General features: G+C 37.1%; 1 protein-coding gene across 1 annotated transcript in view; it reads right to left on the bottom strand.

The window, feature by feature from the left end:
* Positions 1–21,015, bottom strand: part of LOC137385255 (TP53-binding protein 1-like) — a 40,249-nt gene that overhangs the window by 2,610 nt on the left and 16,624 nt on the right. The window contains exons 10-22 of the mRNA XM_068071693.1: positions 20,597–20,703; positions 19,843–19,898; positions 19,704–19,749; positions 17,803–17,864; positions 17,336–17,416; positions 14,772–14,849; positions 14,341–14,499; positions 12,899–13,099; positions 12,495–12,664; positions 11,992–12,069; positions 6,033–6,203; positions 4,165–4,268; positions 626–822 (exon numbers count right to left, since the gene is read on the bottom strand). Coding sequence (XP_067927794.1) covers positions 626–822; positions 4,165–4,268; positions 6,033–6,203; positions 11,992–12,069; positions 12,495–12,664; positions 12,899–13,099; positions 14,341–14,499; positions 14,772–14,849; positions 17,336–17,416; positions 17,803–17,864; positions 19,704–19,749; positions 19,843–19,898; positions 20,597–20,703 — 1,510 coding nt within the window. The remainder of the gene's footprint in view (positions 1–625; positions 823–4,164; positions 4,269–6,032; positions 6,204–11,991; positions 12,070–12,494; positions 12,665–12,898; positions 13,100–14,340; positions 14,500–14,771; positions 14,850–17,335; positions 17,417–17,802; positions 17,865–19,703; positions 19,750–19,842; positions 19,899–20,596; positions 20,704–21,015) is intronic.

Genomic DNA, 21,015 nt, shown 5'->3' with positions numbered 1-21,015 from the left:
GCCTACAATATTACATTTGGCTGCAGTCTCCGAAAGGTAACAAATGTACAAATAATACTAGCTGAGATAGCTCAATCACTGATCCGCACAAAATGCAGAGAATCAAGTTCAAACTCTTTAAGTCACCTCCTAGCTACTGAATCAATTCATCGATTTACTCACGTCAAACTTTTTTAGATCATAAACAAGCAGAGATAAAAGGAACATAGTTTTATTCTCAAATGATCTAAATTGCAGTAATTAGTTCTAACAATGGTGGTGCAGAGCATAACATATAATTTTGTAAATTGTTTACAAGTTTCTTGCTGCAAGAGACAGTGCAGATGAGAGAGCTATCCCTGCTCATATCATATTTACACATGAGATTGTGACATGAACAGTTCTTGCATACGCTACCTTAACCATTTAATATACTCTTTCCTATCAACGGGTGGGCTTTTATGTCACATTAACTTTTGAGAGCAATATTGATACTTTACCAAAAGCGCACGGTACACCTAGACACTTAGACAACTAGGCACCTTGACAACCACCGAGTAAAACCGACAAGACTAATATAAAATAGAGAAACACTGACTAACCGGGTGTACTGCTTGTAAGCAAGAATTATCATAGCATTACTTACCACTCAACGACATTACCATCTCGATTCACACCAGCTGGCAACAGATAACATCTTTCCGGAATAAGCTCCTTGTGTGCAAAGCAATGATCAACCCAGCTATATGACACAGGCGCGATATTAGCGGCAAGGCACTGCAAGTACTTGACAGTTCTGCGAAATCCAGAAGATATTAGGTATGATCGCTTAGCAGCCGCTACCTACAAATAATCAACAGACTAGCTCAGACTAGGGTAAAACTTAGGAGCAGGCCACAGATGAAATCAGTGGTTCCGGCTACTTTTGGCACTCAGACTACAACTTATCAAACATAAATAGCCTCACATTCATGCTAAAAATAGATTTTTTCTCACATAAATACAATTTTTGCGGCAATTGTTATCAGCGAGTACATGAGATAAGTGTATGAGATGAAAGTTAAATTTCACTGATGAATAGGTTGTATGTCTATGTAAATCCCCATTTTGCTTTTTTACTACTCTATACAAAAACACCAGCAAGCCTAACCAATATTTTAGCTTCCTCAGCAAGTTATAAATGGATACAAACAAACGGAATTTAGCGAGCAAACTAATTGAACAAGTATTTAAGTTTAACAATCAATACATTTTGTTTTTTGTTGAGCTTCACTGTGATAAGATGAGAAGTTGGTTAGCTAGGCTCGTATATAAATGTATATATAAGTACTTGGCAGCATCTTTGGAAGACATGATAATGTTGCTACAACAGAAAAAGTAACTAAAAAGCAAGGGATTCCTTCTAAAAACTTCCAGACGTGCTTCATGTTTGACTCCCATTGGTCATGTCATCAACCCTGACCTTAGCCTGTCTTGACAAACTGTTGTTTTTGCGGAGTTGTCCCCTGTCGAGCGGGTGAGCAACACAACAGCTTGTCACAAGACGTACTGGACCTGATGCATCAGCTGCACTTATAAGGAGTTGTTCTCTTCCGTCGATGCGGCTTAGTTGCGATGTTATATCGGTCGCTCCACTGGTTATCGTAACTGATTTCGCGCAAAAATTTATGTAGAAAAAAATAAGATTACATCGTTTAACCAAAGACTTGGTTGTTTACAACTCTGTTGTAAACTTTAGTAAAACTTAAGAATAAAATAAATTGAAAATAAAATCCATAAGAACAAATAAAACTGACTGATACAAAAATAGAAATTAAACTGACTGAGCGCACAAATAACGACATGTTTAGTCGCTGTTGTTGCCTAAGTTCTCAAATGCTACTAGTTTACCGCAGAGACTGGTCGCTGGTTAAACGTTGTAATCTTATTTTTTTCTACATAAATCTTTGCGCGAAATCCGTTATGATTACCAACGGAGCGACCGATATAACATCGCAACTAAGCCGCATAGACGAAAGAGAACAACTCCCTATAAGTGCAGCTGATGCATCAGGTGCAGTACGTCTTGTGACAAGCTGTTGTGTTGCTCGGCCACGCGAAGGGGGAAAACTCCGCAAAAACAACAGTTTGTCAAGACAGGCTACCCTGACCTAAACAGCGATGGTTGGTCAGAAGGAATTACCGGTAATGTATACCGCTGTGCAGTTTCAGGTTATTACGAGTTATTGTAGGATAAACGTCACAATTTTTATTTACTCCATTGATACGACCTCGAGAGGATTTCTCAGGTTAAAAAGCAATAAAAGAAGCATCACTAAATACCTGTAAGCAGACTATCAAGTCTGGTACTATTTATGCATAGTTATGAAGTTAAAACTTAAATATTTAATAATTTCAAAAAATTCTCAATAAGCTACAGTAGCAATACAATTCTAGAAAACATACAAATATACATGTAGAAATACACAAAAAAGCTTATGAAATACGCATGATTGCTCAGTTTTCCATGTTCTTAAAAGTGCTAGCTAAAATGCTAATAGACATCATTATTAAGGTTGATGCCTGTCTCCACAGGACTATTTAAACTAAGTACACCTAAACAAGCAAATACTTGGGTGTTAAAATGTGTCAATTACTATACCTGATAGATTGTAAACATCGTGCCATGAAGGGCACTGAATATGACATAAATTCTCTGCTGGACAAGTAGATGATGAAAACGAAAAAATGACTATAAAACTACCAAACTGAAAAATTGCAGAAAAACAGGGCTACTTTTTTCAGCTATTCAGTTAAAATGGATGTTCAAAGCGCTAAGCTGTAAAAAATAAATCGAATAAACACTCCAAAAGAGCTTACCATGTCTTTGGTATTGTAATACACTATATAGTTGTTTGTGTGCTAAACAATGATTATGTAATAGATTTGTAATTACAATATAAGAATACGTTATATTTTGTCTGATTCTTTACAGATCCAAGAAACAACACAAAATACTTAGATTATATTCACTTAAAATAAATTTATTTACTTAAATAAATCTTATTTACTTGAAATACTTAATTATATATAACATCAAAATAAACAAATTATATAAGATTATGCAAAAAAACTAAATGTATAAGCCAAGATTACATGTAGCTAAAAATCCTATACAGTGCATCCTCAGGATCCGAATTTGATCTGTTTCAGGGTTGGCATGGTACGGTAAAAAAATCGTATGTGAGGGTATAGAAACTATAGTAATTATACAATGCAAATATCTCCTGGTAAAAATCGTATGTAAGGGTATAGAAACTATAGTAATTATACAATGCAAACATCTCCTGGTAAAAACCGTCAAAACTTTATATATAAGTGCTGAACATATTAAAAATTATTAGCAAAATTATATGGTAACCTTAGTAACTAGAGTTATCTACAAGAACCTTATTGTATTTAGTGGTTATGATCTGCAATAACAAGTAACATTATAATGTACCATGTCCAGCACGTACCGTAAGGAGTTCTTACCTTCAAGGCAGATGTACGTATAATATAAACTTTGAATTCACCTCAAATAATTTTAGCTTACTAAACACAGAAACACGTCACGTTAAAGTATAATAATAATAATTTTGACTTATTTCACTAAATTTCAACTTTTTATTACTAAAATGTCATCACATCAGTTTCTGTCTTCGCTTTCACTATAACTTTTAGCGGACCTGTTTCAAACCTTTTCTACCTGTATTAAAACCTGTTTTTATAATGAAGCGAATTTTTGTTAGCCGGTTTACGGAAGTTGTCTGACTACTGACCTTCTGTTTAAAGGGATTGCAACTCCAACTTTGCTACTGGTTTTAAAGAGAAAATATTACTGTTTTACAAATGAGAATTGCTAAACTGAGAGAAATCGGTCATCGTATCTCTTTCAGGCGTTTTGAAAACATTTTCGACGAACAGCATATCAGTGTCCTTGTTATTTTGACGTATGTAATAAACACGCCGACTGCCAAATTTCAACTCCGGCAAAGATTTTGTCAAATTCGTATGGTGAAATATGATTCGCATGGTGAGGTAAAAATATCATAATGTTCCAATTCATCAGGTGAAAAAAATCATATATCAGAGTAATTAATTGTATCCTGAGAGTGCACTGTACCATTTGAGATTGTGAGTTAAATTATAACAGTGTCCACTTACAGCATCAGCATCAAATTGGTCAATAACCATTCCTCCTAAAGCCTCGATTTTGGCGCATAATGTCTCCAGGTTGACAGCATCATCCTTCTCATCAGCGCTGTCAACTGAGAAATACATTCACAGATGAAAGTACAGTATGAACATGCTTTATGAGTAAGTATGATTTTCTAACCACCAGAAAAACAAATATCTTCTAAAGATGAACTTTCCTTCGCCGTAATGTTTAATAGCCATATTGACTAACTTATAAATTCTTCTTTAGGTTCACCATAGGAGTCCAAAAGTTATTTACATATAACTTTATTTCAACTTGTTTGACTTGAAAAACACATTATTCAAGTGAACTATTGTATAGAAATAGAGCTATTTGTGTTTTGTCAAAAAAATGTTTAGGGAATTTTTTCACAACTATACTATATATTTATATGAGCTGTACTATATATTTATATGAGCTGTTGTTTAGTAGAATTGCGGTATAGCACTCACATAGCCTTAAAACTATGTACATGTATGTGATTACGTGCTGCTAATATATTACTGTTAGAGCAGACAACTCCAATGTTGAAAGCACTTGAATGTAAGAACTCTCAGACATGCTCGCTAAAGTCGGATATGAAAACCATCCGTTGCCAGGATGATTATACTCGAAAGTTTGTTAAAATTCATTGACAAGGTTGAGAAGAAACAATAGATTAGAAGCTATTGTTAAAAACCACATATGGTAAAAGTGTCTGTGGCCTTGCAGCTCTATAGTAAAATAGTATCCTGACCCCGCTAAGCATAAAAAATGGAGAACAAACCAGTCTCGACGGGAAGTGGTCTGCACCCGACATAATCCTTTTTCTTATTTTAGCAAAAGGTATTTAATGACAAGCTAGTAACTAGATCACTGCATCACTATATCTACATCTCATCACAATTTACCTGACTTCGCAATGGAAACCTAGTCAATCTAATCTCTGCAGTGTATATTTCTGGCGTTAACCTTCTGCTGCTACCAGATATCGCACCGCTTAATGCTTCTCACCATTTAATAAAATACATTTCCCATATTATAAACTACTTATTATTGCTTTTAATCTTGAAATACTCAACCTGACACTCGGAATACTCAACTTGACACTTGAAATACTCAACTTGACATGACACTCGAAATACTCAACTCGACACTTGAAGTTCTAAAGGAGAGGTTTGAGGTCAGGGTGAAAAAAGAGACAGAAAACAAGAGCCGGTTGAAAGGTAAGCAAAAATCATGTAAGGGTTTATAAATAGCTTTTCAATATCAGAGGGTATAATGAAAATTTGATGTCAAATATTATAAAAGCAAGTTTTTAGTGTAATACATTTGTAGATCATTATTACATAGAGAGGTTAAATAACCTCAGCAGAAAATTGTAATACAACTGAACGATGACTGTAAAACTATTTCCAGAACAGAATTATTTCGTTCAGCACTGTCGAGAGATAGCTGGCTAGATTGCCATTTTCCTGCCTTCCTATATTGCCATTTATGAAGTATTATTTACACTATCTTCTGCTGATATATTTCAAATTGTTTTAGCTATTCAACTTGGGTCAATATGAGATCATGAACAGAAAGTTCATGATTAAGACTGCATATTTTCATGAACCTAGTTACAACTCACAGCTTCAACAATGAATTGGTGTGTTGTCATGCCCTTCCTAAAGCATGAAGGTATGTTCAAAGACTGCAAGTAATCGAAAGCTAGTTTGGCACTTACAAACATGCATTCTGTTTACAATGGATGCCTAATGACATTGGAATTGTTCGCTGAGCCAGTTGGACAAAAAACCAGCTGGACATATTTTGCTAAACTGAGCAGCGATACAGCTAGTGCTTTACTAACCTTGTGACTGAGACTGGGAGTCCTCGTCAGCGATGCCAAGACGGTCCATTACTTCGTTCACAAGTTTGTTTTTGCTTAGGCTCGTCACCATAAACACGAAACCGCTGAAAATATCTAAGCTGGTGGTCGCCGTCTCGCCAAATTTTAGAGCAACAACTCCAGCAGCAGGTTCTGTAAAACGGGAATTAGCTAAAGACTGTCACACGCTTAGGGTCAAATTGCTCAATTAGAATTTGTAAACCGTAAATCCAACTCCATGGAAATGTTCATAGTCGTTGTACATAAACTCTACTAAATGTTCAGTTTTTTATACATGAGGTTTTCATAAAACTTTCTCCTCCATGGTTTGGAAGCAATTTTTTCTAACATCTACAAATGAACTTATGCGAGTGCTAAGTGCAATAGAAAAAGTCAAGCAGTGCCATTTTCAATATAGATATAAACAAGAGCCAGTAAATCTTCACCAAAAATACATAATGTGGGTGCCATGTCACGGAGTCAAACTGTTTGAATCAAATTAATGTCAGCTGCAAACCTTGCAAATCACATTATTGATCCATTGTAACAATTTAAACATTGACAAAGTTAAATAACAGATCAGCTCATTTTTGGTTATTTTAAATGAGACAAGTTTAACTATTATGTTAAATATTATGTTAATCTCAAGTAAACCACTTCTACTAGATACAATTATTGCATCAACAGCAATAAAAAGCACAGCCATAATTTATTAATCAACTGTTGTGTGAATGGCGGACCGAGTGAAGCATATCTAACTTTAGAATAAAATTAGATCAAAAAAATGTTTTAGTTCTAATCTTTAGAATTCTTTTCGGCTATATTTATGACAATTTATCAATTTATAACATTAACAATCTACATCTCATGGTGAGTTGCCCTTCCAATCAAAATTTAGCGGGTCATATTAGCGTAAGTTCAGTACAAATTACAACAGGGGAGACATTCATTAAATCCTATCAAAACAGTTGTATCAGGTAGTTTAGTAACAGGAATCTAAGCGAGGTGTGAATCTATCTAGAGAGAACATGGAGATCTCTAGTAACAGGAATCAAAGGGAGGTGTGAATCTATCTAGAGAGAACATGGAGATCTCTAATAACAGGAAACATAGTGAGGTGTGAATCTATCTAGAGAGAACATGGAGATCCCTAGTAACAGGAATCAAAGAGAGGTGTGAATCTATCTAGAGAGAACATAGAGATCTCTAGTAACAGGAATCAAAGGGAGGTGTGAATCTATCTAGAGAGAACATGGAGATCTCTAATAACAGGAAACATAGTGAGGTGTGAATCTATCTAGAGAGAACATGGAGATCCCTAGTAACAGGAATCAAAGTGAGGTGTGAATCTATCTAGAGAGAACATAGAGATCTCTAGTAACAGGAATCAAAGGGAGGTGTGAATCTATCTAGAGAGAACATAGAGATCTCTAGTAACAGGAATCAAAGGGAGGTGTGAATCTATCTAGAGAGAACATGGAGATCTCTAGTAACAGGAATCAAAGTGAGGTGTGAATCTATCTAGAGAGAACATGGAGATCTCTAGTAACAGGAATCAAAGGGAGGTGTGAATCTATCTAGAGAGAACATGGAGATCTCTAGTAACAGGAATCAAAGTGAGGTGTGAATCTATCTAGAGAGAACATGGAGATCTCTAGTAACAGGAATCAAAGGGAGGTGTGAATCTATCTACAGAGAACATGGAGATCTCTAGTAACAGGAAACATAGTGAGGTGTGAATCTATCTAGAGAGAACATGGAGATCCCTAGTAACAGGAATCAAAGGGAGGTGTGAATCTATCTAGAGAACATGGAGATCTCTAGTAACAGGAATCAAAGTGAGGTGTGAATCTATCTAAAGAGAACATGGAGATCTCTAGTAACAGGAATCAAAGGGAGGTGTGAATCTATCTAGAGAGAACATGGAGGTCTCTAGTAACAGGAATCAAAGGGAGGTGTGAATCTATCTAGAGAGAACATGGAAATCCCTAGTAACAGGAATCAAAGTGAGGTGTGAATCTATCTAGAGAGAACATGGAGATCTCTAGTAACAGGAATCAAAGGGAGGTGTGAATCTATCTAGAGAGAACATGGAGATCTCTAGTAACAGGAACCATAGTGAGGTGTGAATCTATCTAGAGAGAACATGGAGATCCCTAGTAACAGGAATCAAAGTGAGGTGTGAATCTATCTAGAGAGAACATAGAGATTTCTAGTAACAGGAATCAAAGTGAGGTGTGAATCTATCTAGAGAGAACATGGAGATCTCTAGTAACAGGAATCAAAGTGAGGTGTGAATCTATCTAAAGAGAACATAGAGATCTCTAGTAACAGGAATCAAAGGGAGGTGTGAATCTATCTAGAGAGAACATGGAGATCTCTAGTAACAGGAATCAAAGGGAGGTGTGAATCTATCTAGAGAGAACATGGAGATCTCTAGTAACAGGAACCATAGTGAGGTGTGAATCTATCTAGAGAGAACATGGAGATCCCTAGTAACAGGAATCAAAGTGAGGTGTGAATCTATCTAGAGAGAACATAGAGATTTCTAGTAACAGGAATCAAAGTGAGGTGTGAATCTATCTAGAGAGAACATGGAGATCTCTAGTAACAGGAATCAAAGTGAGGTGTGAATCTATCTAAAGAGAACATAGAGATCTCTAGTAACAGGAATCAAAGGGAGGTGTGAATCTATCTAGAGAGAACATGGAGATCTCTAGTAACAGGAATCAAAGGGAGGTGTGAATCTATCTAAAGAGAACATGGAGATCCCTAGTAACAGGAATCAAAGTGAGGTGTGAATCTATCTAGAGAGAACATGGAGATCTCTAGTAACAGGAATCAAAGGGAGGTGTGAATCTATCTAGAGAGAACATGGAGATCCCTAGTAACAGGAATCAAAGTGAGGTGTGAATCTATCTAGAGAGAACATGGAGATCTCTAGTAACAGGAATCAAAGGGAGGTGTGAATCTATCTAGAGAGAACATGGAGATCTCTAGTAACAGGAATCAAAGGGAGGTGTGAATCTATCTAGAGAGAACGAGGAAATCCCTAGTAACAGGAATCAAAGTGAGGGGTGAATCTATCTAGAGAGAACATGGAGATCTCTAGTAACAGGAATCAAAGGGAGGTGTGAATCTATCTAGAGAGAACATGGAGATCTCTAGTAACAGGAATCAAAGGGAGGTGTGAATCTATCTAGAGAGAACATAGAGATCTCTAGTAACAGGAATCAAAGGGAGGTGTGAATCTATCTAGAGAGAACATGGAGATCTCTAGTAACAGGAACCATAGTGAGGTGTGAATCTATCTAGAGAGAACATGGAGATCCCTAGTAACAGGAATCAAAGTGAGGTGTGAATCTATCTAGAGAGAACATGGAGATCTCTAGTAACAGGAATCAAAGGGAGGTGTGAATCTATCTAGAGAGAACATGGAGATCTCTAGTAACAAGAATCAAAGTGAGGTGTGAATCTATCTAAAGAGAACATGGAGATCTCTAGTAACAGGAATCAAAGTGAGGTGTGAATCTACCTAGAGAGAACATGGAGATCTCTAGTAACAGGAATCAAAGGGAGGTGTGAATCTATCTAGAGAGAACATAGAGATCTCTAGTAACAGGAATCAAAGTGAGGTGTGAATCTATCTAAAGAGAACATGGAGATCTCTAGTAACAGGAATCAAAGGGAGGTGTGAATCTATCTAGAGAGAACATGGAGATCTCTAGTAACAGGAATCAAAGGGAGGTGTGAATCTATCTAGAGAGAACATGGAAATCCCTAATAACAGGAATCAAAGTGAGGTGTGAATCTATCTAGAGAGAACATGGAGATCTCTAGTAACAAGAATCAAAGTGAGGTGTGAATCTATCTAAAGAGAACATGGAGATCTCTAGTAACAGGAATCAAAGGGAGGTGTGAATCTATCTAGAGAGAACATGGAGAACTCTAGTAACAGGAACCATAGTGAGGTGTGAATCTATCTAGAGAGAACATGGAGATCCCTAGTAACAGGAATCAAAGTGAGGTGTGAATCTATCTAGAGAGAACATAGAGATTTCTAGTAACAGGAATCAAAGTGAGGTGTGAATCTATCTAAAGAGAACATGGAGATCTCTAGTAACAGGAATCAAAGGGAGGTGTGAATCTATCTAGAGAGAACATGGAGATCTCTAGTAACAGGAATCAAAGGGAGGTGTGAATCTATCTAGAGAGAACATGGAAATCCCTAGTAACAGGAATCAAAGTGAGGTGTGAATCTATCTAAAGAGAACATGGAGATCTCTAGTAACAGGAATCAAAGGGAGGTGTGAATCTATCTAGAGAGAACATGGAGATCTCTAGTAACAGGAACCATAGTGAGGTGTGAATCTATCTAGAGAGAACATGGAGATCTCTAGTAACAGGAATCAAAGTGAGGTGTGAACCTATCTAAAGAGAACATGGAGATCTCTAGTAACAGGAATCAAAGGGAGGTGTGAATCTATCTAGAGAGAACATGGAGATCTCTAGTAACAGGAACCATAGTGAGGTGTGAATCTATCTAGAGAGAACATGGAGATCCCTAGTAACAGGAATCAAAGTGAGGTGTGAATCTATCTAGAGAGAACATGGAGATCTCTAGTAACAGGAATCAAAGGGAGGTGTGAATCTATCTAAAGAGAACATGGAGATCTCTAGTAACAGGAATCAAAGTGAGGTGTGAATCTATCTAAAGAGAACATGGAGATCTCTAGTAACAGGAATCAAAGGGAGGTGTGAATCTATCTAGAGAGAACATGGAGATCTCTAGTAACAGGAATCAAAGGGAGGTGTGAATCTATCTAGAGAGAACATGGAAATCCCTAGTAACAGGAATCAAAGTGAGGTGTGAATCTATCTAAAGAGAACATGGAATCTCTAGTAACAGGAACCATAGTGAGGTGTGAATCTATCTAGAGAACATGGAGATCCCTAGTAACAGGAATCAAAGTGAGGTGTGAATCTATCTAGAGAGAACATAGAGATCTCTAGTAACAGGAATCAAAGGGAGGTGTGAATCTATCTAGAGAGAACATGGAGATCTCTAGTAACAGGAACCATAGTGAGGTGTGAATCTATCTAGAGAGAACATGGAGATCTCTAGTAACAGGAATCAAAGGGAGGTGTGAATCTATCTAGAGAGAACATAGAGATCTCTAGTAACAGGAATCAAAGTGAGGTGTGAATCTATCTAAAGAGAACATGGAGATCTCTAGTAACAGGAATCAAAGGGAGGTGTGAATCTATCTAGAGAGAACATGGAGATCTCTAGTAACAGGAATCAAAGGGAGGTGTGAATCTATCTAAAGAGAACATGGAGATCTCTAGTAACAGGAATCAAGGTGAAGTGTGAATTTATCTAAAAAGAACATGAAGATTTCTAGTAACAGAAATCAAAGTGAGGTGTGAATCTATCTAAAGAGAACATGGAGATCTCTAGTAACAGGAATCAAAGTGAGGTGTGAATCTATCTAGAGAGAACATGGAGATCTCTAGTAACAGGAATCAAAGGGAGGTGTGAATCTATCTAGAGAGAACATAAAGATCTCTAGTAACAGGAATCAAAGTGAGGTGTGAATCTATCTAGAGAGAACATGGAGATCTCTAGTAACAGGAATCAAAGGGAGGTGTGAATCTATCTAGAGAGAACATGGAGATCCCTAGTAACAGGAATCAAAGTGAGGTGTGAATCTATCTCGAGAGAACATGGAGATCTCTAGTAACAGGAATCAAGGTGAAGTGTGAATTTATCTAAAAAGAACATGAAGATTTCTAGTAACAGAAATCAAAGTGAGATGTGAATTTATCTAGAGAGAACATGGAAATCCCTAGTAACAAGAACCAAAGTGAGGTGTGAATCTATCTAGAGAGAACACGGGGATGGGATCCTTAGTGACCGGAGCCTGACTGCAATTCCTACCTCCGGAATGACTTGATCTGCTTTTAATAGGAGATCTTTGCACATCTGTAAATATCTTAGCCGTTTTTGCGGACTGCGCTGTAAGATATAAAATGCAGTTCTAAAACCTATTCACTTGCATATTACAACTTATTTTCCGTCAGATGCATTAGCAATAAATCCTTTGATAAACGGTTCACACCAACCAGTAGTACAGTTCATATTGAATGTTTAGAGTTTACAAAGGGTTTACCTTCAAGTCAAAGCAAGTTAGCTCTAAGAGAAGAGGATGTGATACATCAGAATTCATGAATGGAGGAAGTCAGCCCCCATTTTGATATTAATCTATTGCTGACTAATGAGTTGCTCTTGAGTTATTTTATAGCGGACAGAAGTGCTGAGATAAGCAGGTTTCAAACAATACCTCTTCATCCTTATCAAGATCTTAACGACCAGACATGTCTGCAAACAAAAACTGACTATCATCCTCAAATCAAAGCGAATAGACATTGACCATTACTTGCCTGCGGTTCTAGTAAGTAACACAGGCGTCGATGATAAAGGCTTTGTAAGAATAACAGTAGCCCTAGCATTCTCCACGCTTTCTCCTTCCGTTGATGAACCCTGCGACGCTAACAAGGTTGTGAGATTAATGAACTGGCCAGAGTCTAGACATATATCTTTAGCAGCGACTCTACAAAAAATTCACATTTTTGGCTGAAACGCTAAGAAGTCAACAGCTTCCATCCATTTTTGACCTCAAGGCTGGCATAAAAATAGCAAGAGTGCAACGAGTAATACATGCAATGATTTATGCATAAAACCGGGTAGAAGTGGAGCAAATGTCGAGTTTATATTATTAAAGATAAACAAAGATAAACTTCTTTAACATCAGCGCATAAACAAGTAATGATATAAGTAGCCTTACCTGATCAAACCTGGAGATGTTTCGTTTATTAAGGAGACATCGTAATATTCATCCTCATTGGAGACAACAATGGCTGGTACATACTCCTCTGATCCAGGTCGCCGCGCAAGAACTGCATGGCGTTTGGGTATGCATTTGATCACCAACAGGTCCTTACTACTTACCCTACAGTTATTTCCATCATCATATATCACCAGCCACCTGCAACCAGTTGTCTACCAGCATTCATATATATGCTACAATTGTTTCCATCATCATATATAACCTGCCACCAGTTGTCTACTAACATTCATATATACGCTACAGTTGTTTTCATCATCATATATCACCTGCCACCTGCAACCAGTTGTCTACTAGCATTCATATATACGCTACAGTTGTTTTTATCACCATATATCACCTGCAACCAGTTGTCTACTGGCGCTTATATACACCCTACAGGTTTTTTCATTTTCATATATTACCTGTCACCTGCAACCAGTTGTCTACTAGAGTTTATGTGCGAAAGAGTTACAGCTATGCTTGTCTAAGTTACATATGTTAGCAAATTAGGAAGCTAATAATAACATTGAAAGGTGTGACAGCAGCGAAGTCAATACATTTTGTCAAAAATGTTACAAGACAGACAATTTTATTTTAATCAGGAGTTATTTCCTCATAGAACAACTCACAATAGTTCATGCTTGCAGATGAGCAGTAGCATAGGCGAATGACAAACAGAAATACTGTAATTATGGTTACCGTATGTAGTTGACTATTAAACTTCATGCTATAGCAGCGCATTATTACAAAATTATTTGTGTCTGTACAAAGAGTTCATTATCGTTTATGATATCCTGATACTCTTTAGAAAAACAAATCCTACAGCAAAAATTATTATTGATTATCGCATCAAATTCTTTGGGAGCATAAGTCTATCAAAATGAGTAATATTATATCACTATGTCAATAGCTATAAATTCAGCACAGTTTAATAATAATTATGTTTTTGTTCCATTATTATCATACATGCAGAATATTCTCTACCTTTTACTACAATAGAAATATGAAAACAGCAAATTCTTTACGATATATGCGTGTATGGAGTATTGCATCAGCAGTAGTGAAAATGTTTAGCCAATGGCCTTTGAATATGCCGTTGTATGAAAGGCTGATCAAAGAAGGCAATATAAATTAGAAAGTGATTACTGTGTAGAACTTTAAAGGGCGTGTCTAATATAACACGCCCTTTAAAGCTTCACACGATGTAGTCATGGTTACCAGAAAGCAAACATGAATCAATTTCATTGGTATATGATAAAACCGTCAGCAAAACATCAAGCTCAAAAATCGATGTGCAGCTTTGCATTTACAGATCGTAACCGTACATACAAACTGAAGTAGAATCAACTAGAACTTGGGAGAGAATAGATACAAGGAAAGTCTGAACTCAAATAACATACATGCCCCTGTCCTTCTGAGCCACCATGCCCATATAGTAGTAATTGTCTGATGGCCATTTGGCCACAACCCTTGCACCAACTACCAGCTCTTTATGGCTCGGAGCTGGTAGGTTTCTTGCGCACCGGCCGTATGGTACTGCTGAGCTGCTCGACTCATTGCTGCAATGTACATTGTACATTGCAATACAGAGTTTATAATACAATGTTATTAGGTGGTAGGTCAAGCGTGATTGTTTCACCTGATCCGATATCAACCTGATATAACCTGTTAGGTGCTGACACAACATTTTAAGTGCTGCCCAACCTGATTCAGACACTGCTGTTTATAGATAGCACAGAAGTACTTTTGTGTATTGCCCTATCATTGCGATTGGAAGATGAAACGTTACACAGGAAGTGAAAGTGAGGAACCAACTCTAACTTCCTTTTACCTTGATGATGGTTTCCTAGCCCTTTTATTCGCATGTCTAGTAGTAGGAAGGTCAGTTTGTTGGAAGGAAACTTGCTTGCTGCACAAATAAAAATATGAACAAATGAGGGTGCTTAAACATTTAAAGGTTGACATGCAACAAAATTTACATTACAGTTATTTGGTATCAAAAGATTCACCATGTCTTACTCTGCTGTGTTGTAGATGCAAAATATTTGGAAATGTGATTACAAACTCTCAAAAGCTCAAAAACGAACAGTTAATCGCTGCCATCACGAAAACGCCGTAGATAGGAATCCCTTTCAAAACGGTTCAAATGGGATGTAGTTGAACACGATGGCTTATGTTTACACTTTCATGCAGCCTCATTCGTCAAAATACTTTCACAAATATACTTCACGCATTCAATAAAACCATGTATATTGTCCTATTTCATCATCATTGTAATGCTGTCACTTTGAACACTGATATCTCAAAACCTACCGTAAAAATTTGTTTAATTTTTTAACCTTAGCTCGAAGGAGTGCATATCATCCTCTGATAAACATGATGAGCCTGTTGGTCACCTGTGATAGTCGAAAAATGTTGCAGAATTTGTTCAAGCTATTTGGCAGGAAGTATGGGTCACATGATCAGATTACGACTAGATGATTAGACTAAACTGAAGCGAAACTGTGAAGAAGCGAGCGTCTATATTTGATAAGGGCTTTCCGGTAGAACCCAAAGTGTTTGTCATAATTTAGTGCTACAAAACGTTTTATATTGAGCCTTTTATTGGCCTTTCATTTCACGTGGTAACATCACATGTCAAAACAATAACCACGTCGAGTTGAGTACCCGTCGAAATAAAGAGATTCCAAACTGCGGCGTTTTTGTGATGGCTGCGATTAACTGTTCGTATTTTAGCCTTAAAAGCTTGTAATCACATTTCCACATATTTTGCGCCTACAACACAGCAGAGTAAGACATGGTGAATCTTTTGATACTAAATGAATGTAATGGGAATTTTGTTGCAAGTCAACCTTTAATGACTACAAGGATGTCTAAAATAAAAGAAGAATAAACCTGCTTTATTAACTAGCAAATAGCGTCGCACATAAAGGAAGGTGTTTATAAGCACAATCAATGGATGATGGTGAGTTGCTGAGTAACAAACATAAAGAAATCAAGGAGCTTGGATCACGTCACTTACATGTAATTTTAATCACAGTTTCAGTCTTTGGTACTGCGAAATTAAAAGACCCAACTGTGATGTTCGACAAATGAAAAGCAAACATGGAGTTGTTCACCCGATGTAATGCCCTTCAGAACTATTTATACCTATTGTTTAGTCTGTATCTTAAGAGAGAGCAGGTCATTAATATAAACCTTGTTTAGTCTTGGCTATAAAAGCAGTATGTTATAGCCTAGGTTAAACCTGTGGCTAAATACCAAGGAAATATCTATGGCCACACATAAGCATGTTGTGATGAACAATAAAACAACAAATCAGAAGTGGCTTTTGTAGGATAGAGACCAATTTGATGGATTATTGGAGTAGTTTATCATTTTTGAATTATCAATGATTCAGAAACCACTACTTTCTTTATCACGGGACATAAACATTGAGCAGCGATGAGGGACTTACCACAAATGGTTATGCAGCTGTATTTTAACTGAAAAATGAAAGTCTATGAACGCTGACAAACCAGTCTGCGGCTAGTACAATGCTTGAAATGAACCGAACCTGAGCTAGAGACTAACAAAATGTAATCAGAACTGTCCAATGAGATTCAAGTCCTTTAGCCAGTAAAGTTGCCATGAAAACCAGCATATTGGTTTAGGTACAAAGTGTGAGGATGGGAGTCAGCTACACATTGGCTACACAAATGCATCATCAGATACAGCACTGGCATAGAAGTAAACTGATTTGATGTGAGAAGCCAATGAAAACCACTCATAGTTTTAACAATAATCATAAATCTGGGTTTTAACCCAACCCGTGTATGACTCGCAGGTGACCCACAAGTCTATGCATGACTCACAGGTGACCCACAAGTCCATGCATGGCTCACAGGTGACTCATAAGTCAATGTATGGTTCGCAGGTATATCATGGTCCTACCACGAGATAACAATACATAACCATTCTCATTTCTCACACACATAGGCTCTCAGTTTCAACAAATAATAAATTCAACTGTTTAACCTCTATCATTTGTTCACATGTTTTATAGCATCACCATTGATAATCTTAGGCATTGCTAAGAAACACTCAAATGTGTACCCTTGGCAGACATATCATATTAGCACTTATGACGTGCACAAAATCATGTGTATCGACTTTTATAAACACCAACAGTGGTTACAGACGCAGTAGAAAAACTTTACCTAATGCAGTGCACCACACAGTGAGCTGCTCTTAAAGTTGTGCTAATTTTCACAAGCGCTGTAAGTTTCATGCTGATGAAGGCTTGAGAGGTGTGAAGGGATACACTTTGAACATGAAATAAACCACAAACAATACATTCATACCAGTAACTATTACTGGATATACGGAATAGCAAATAATGAGCAGCTCAGGTACCTTGAAGAGGATCGTGACCGCTTTCGTCTTTTGATGAGTCTAACTGTTGTTGTAGCTTTCCTACCACCTGCCTCAGCATGCCTGTAATGACTTGCACTAGTCAGTCAAGTCAACCAAGCCAAGAGAATGGCTTGGTTCACTCTGATCTCATCAATTTAGGTTATAGTTGAACACTGACAATAATACTTAAGAAGAAAACTCCAAAAAAGCCCATCGGCCACAAATCTGACCAATCACCTCTACACATAGGTATGTCACTACACGTGGGCTGGTTAATCACCTCAACACACATGTCACTATAGAGGGTCTGACCAATCACCTCTACACCCATGTCACTACGCATGGGCAACATATCTTGGAACATATCAATCGATACAGGTAGGAATTTAAAATGGAAAACGATAGAGGATAAACCATACTGCGAAGCGACCGAGTGCCAGGGTCTCCACTAAAGTATAATGACTAACCTGTTCAAGTCAACATTTTTTTCCTCTGCAATTGCCACTTCTGCCGTAGATTCACCAGACACCTATAAAAACACAAATACTGTTTATGCGTGAATAAGAGGCTGGGCTTTTATTCTGGCAGCGCCCAAGTTTCTTTAGTAATTGATATGCTAAAGAAACTTGTTAACATTTCCACGTAAAATGTTATCAGCACATCAGCCAATCAGCACAGGTTCATGTTAGCGTTTCATCACGCAAACATATCAGCCCACCAACAGACCATCACAACACCAAATTAACGCATTAGCATAACAATTGAGCAAATGAACTTGTATTAGTCTGGGAGCAGAGTAACTCAATTGTGAGTTGTTATTCCCTTACTCAACTTTTGAACTCTGATGCGAGCAAGGAATTCCTCCACATTTATACAATGTCTGTTTGCACGTTGCACTCTGTAAGGTCATTTCTTATATACTTTCATGCTTAAATTACATCTCATCAAAGGGCGGAGGCGCAATAAACAAGTCTATCGCTGTTGCCATTGTGACAAGAAATTTCACACACTGTGATTGGATAATTGAAACAAAACGTCATAACCCGCCAGTTTGGTTAATAATGGCGGCCCAAGCTAGCAGCATGCGCTGACTGCACTGCGTGCCTGAGCTACTAACTTCAAGTGATTTAGTAGTTCTATCACCTCAACAAATAAAAACAGTAACTGAACGCGTTGACCATTAAAAGGTCAACCCTTTGACCTTCGACCGTATTATTTTATTTGCAGATAAAGCCGATTGATGATGAAGCATCAACCGAGTGAAAGTGTATGCTTCTATTGGAGTTATCTCAGGAGATGTAAAGCAACTATAATTATTTAATAAAACAAAATCAAAGCCTTTAACCAAGTTCATTTGCTACAACAGGTGTTATTAAGTGTCCTTGAGACAGTTATTGCACCTGAACCCTCTACCTGAATTGGTTTTAGTTTTTTTAACACGCAAGCTCAATCGCAAAAAGGTACCACAACTCCGAGAAAGTAACACAACTCTGAATAAACTTTCAAGTGCTGCCGACAGCAGCAGAATGGTTGTACAAGGTGCAAGGCTTAATCTTATCACCACTAGGGCTAGAACTACTAGTTCAATTCAAAAAATTGCACAAGTTGAGAAAGGGAATAGAAATTATTTTTATGACAGATAGGGTTATCCTGCTCTCTGACTATATATGACTAATCTATTTCAAATATGTTCTTTGCAAGAACAAATCTCGGCCCAAGTTCAGCCATCAGCCTCAATTCATTCTAGAAGACTATCAAAAGGCAACTGGATCAAATTCTGAAATGATTTTTTTCAACATAACAACATTTCATTTTAATATTAAACCATTTTAAGATTAGAAAACGATATTTTAAGCATTTTGAATTTACCCCATAAACTGCATACTAAGAAAGAGCAGGCAATAAACATAGCACACTGAATTATTCATAAATACTCTTTTTATACAGATACTCGTGTATCTGTAGCAACTCTACCATTTGACTCATTTTTTCAAATTTTGTCCAAAATGCAAAAAGTATAGAAATGCCTTTTTCATTTTATCGCAATAAAAAAAAAATTACAGTAACATACTAGATAAACACAAAATACAGTCAGTATTTCATTAAGCACATGAGCACATCTGCATACAACAATTGAATACTGAAGATGATAGGAGAAAAGTGTGAGAGGAACCATTGTCGAGCTTCCTTGGTTGGTCTGGGGAGTGTTTCAGTAGCAATCTTTTGTTTGAAATCAGAAGCAAAAAATATTTTGAACTTCTTCCGACCACAATTTGTTCGATATTTGAGACATTGAAAACCAAGGTTGAACTGTTCTTTACGATCAGGTTGCACTGAAAGCGATGCTGCGACAAAGACTACAACTCACGTGATCAGCCATGACTTTGCTCTGAGCTTTTGCTGTTCCACCACAGCTACAAAAAGTGTTCACATTTATACATCGATCACCGCCGTTTCTAGAACGAGGTTAAAAGTATGATGACACGGCAGAAAAAAATCATTCATACCTGTCAGACTGAGATGGAGGCTCGGTGTCAGCATTTTGTGAGTCAGCCATAATAGACTAAAATAATTTAAGTCTCGTTTTAGAAACGCTATGATAGAAATTGTCTTGAGCTAAGTTTCAGACGAACAGCAAAACACGAATAGAACCTACAGGAGATGATGAGCTGCAGTCAAAATGAGCACAAATGCAAACAGAGCTTACATGTGCTTGCAAAGGGAAATGTAGGCCTACAAACAGCTATGCATATACACCTTATATATACAGAAATATGCATGTACACCTCATATATACACAGAAATATGCATGTACACCTTATATATACACAAAACATGCATGTACACCTTATGTATACACAGAAATATGCATGTACACCTCATATATACACAGAAACATGCATGTACACCTCATATATACACAGAAATATGCATGTACACCTTATATATACACAGAAACATGCATGTACACCTCATATATACACAGAAATATGCATGTACACCTTATATATACACAGAAACATGCGTGTACACCTTATATATACACAGAAACATGCATGTACACCTTATATATACACAGAAACATGCGTGTACACCTTATATATACACAGAAACATGCATGTACACATGCTCATGTTTATGGATGTATGCACATAAAAGACAAGAGATTTATTCTATAGAAATAGTGATTTGGCTACATGAGATAAATAAAACAAGTGTTTGAGGGCAGTAAGACAGTTATATCTATGAGCTTACACTTACAGAGATTGCACTCAGGTTTGTAGGGTTTGGTGGACTTGTATCAAAGTTGGAAAGAGGGGAAAACTCTGCTGCAGCCTTTTCTTTGGGCTCGGGTTGCGGTTTATTACCTGCAATAAGAGGTGCGCGTTAACAGAAAAACAACAAAAAATTACAAAGTTGCTTGCTCTAAACGTACAACCAATTTTGATACACTAAAGCCCCAAAATAGCTCGGTTTTATCAGACAGTGTTCTTTACGCGGTACAAATGCAACAGTACAGAAAGAACAACAAAGAATATGGTAACAGGTACAACAGTGCAGAAAGGGCTATGATAAATATTGTACACTACTGTTTATTAATATTATATGCTATTAACTTATAGTATGAAGACTTTTAATGGGAGACGATGCATAAAAGGGCCATTAAGAAAGGAAAGTTC

This window comes from Watersipora subatra, chromosome 1 (genome assembly GCF_963576615.1).
Source record: "Watersipora subatra chromosome 1, tzWatSuba1.1, whole genome shotgun sequence".
NCBI classification, from domain to species: Eukaryota; Metazoa; Bryozoa; class Gymnolaemata; order Cheilostomatida; family Watersiporidae; genus Watersipora; species Watersipora subatra.
Note: the sequence above shows the minus strand (reverse complement) of the source record. Positions and strands in the feature narration are given on the sequence as shown.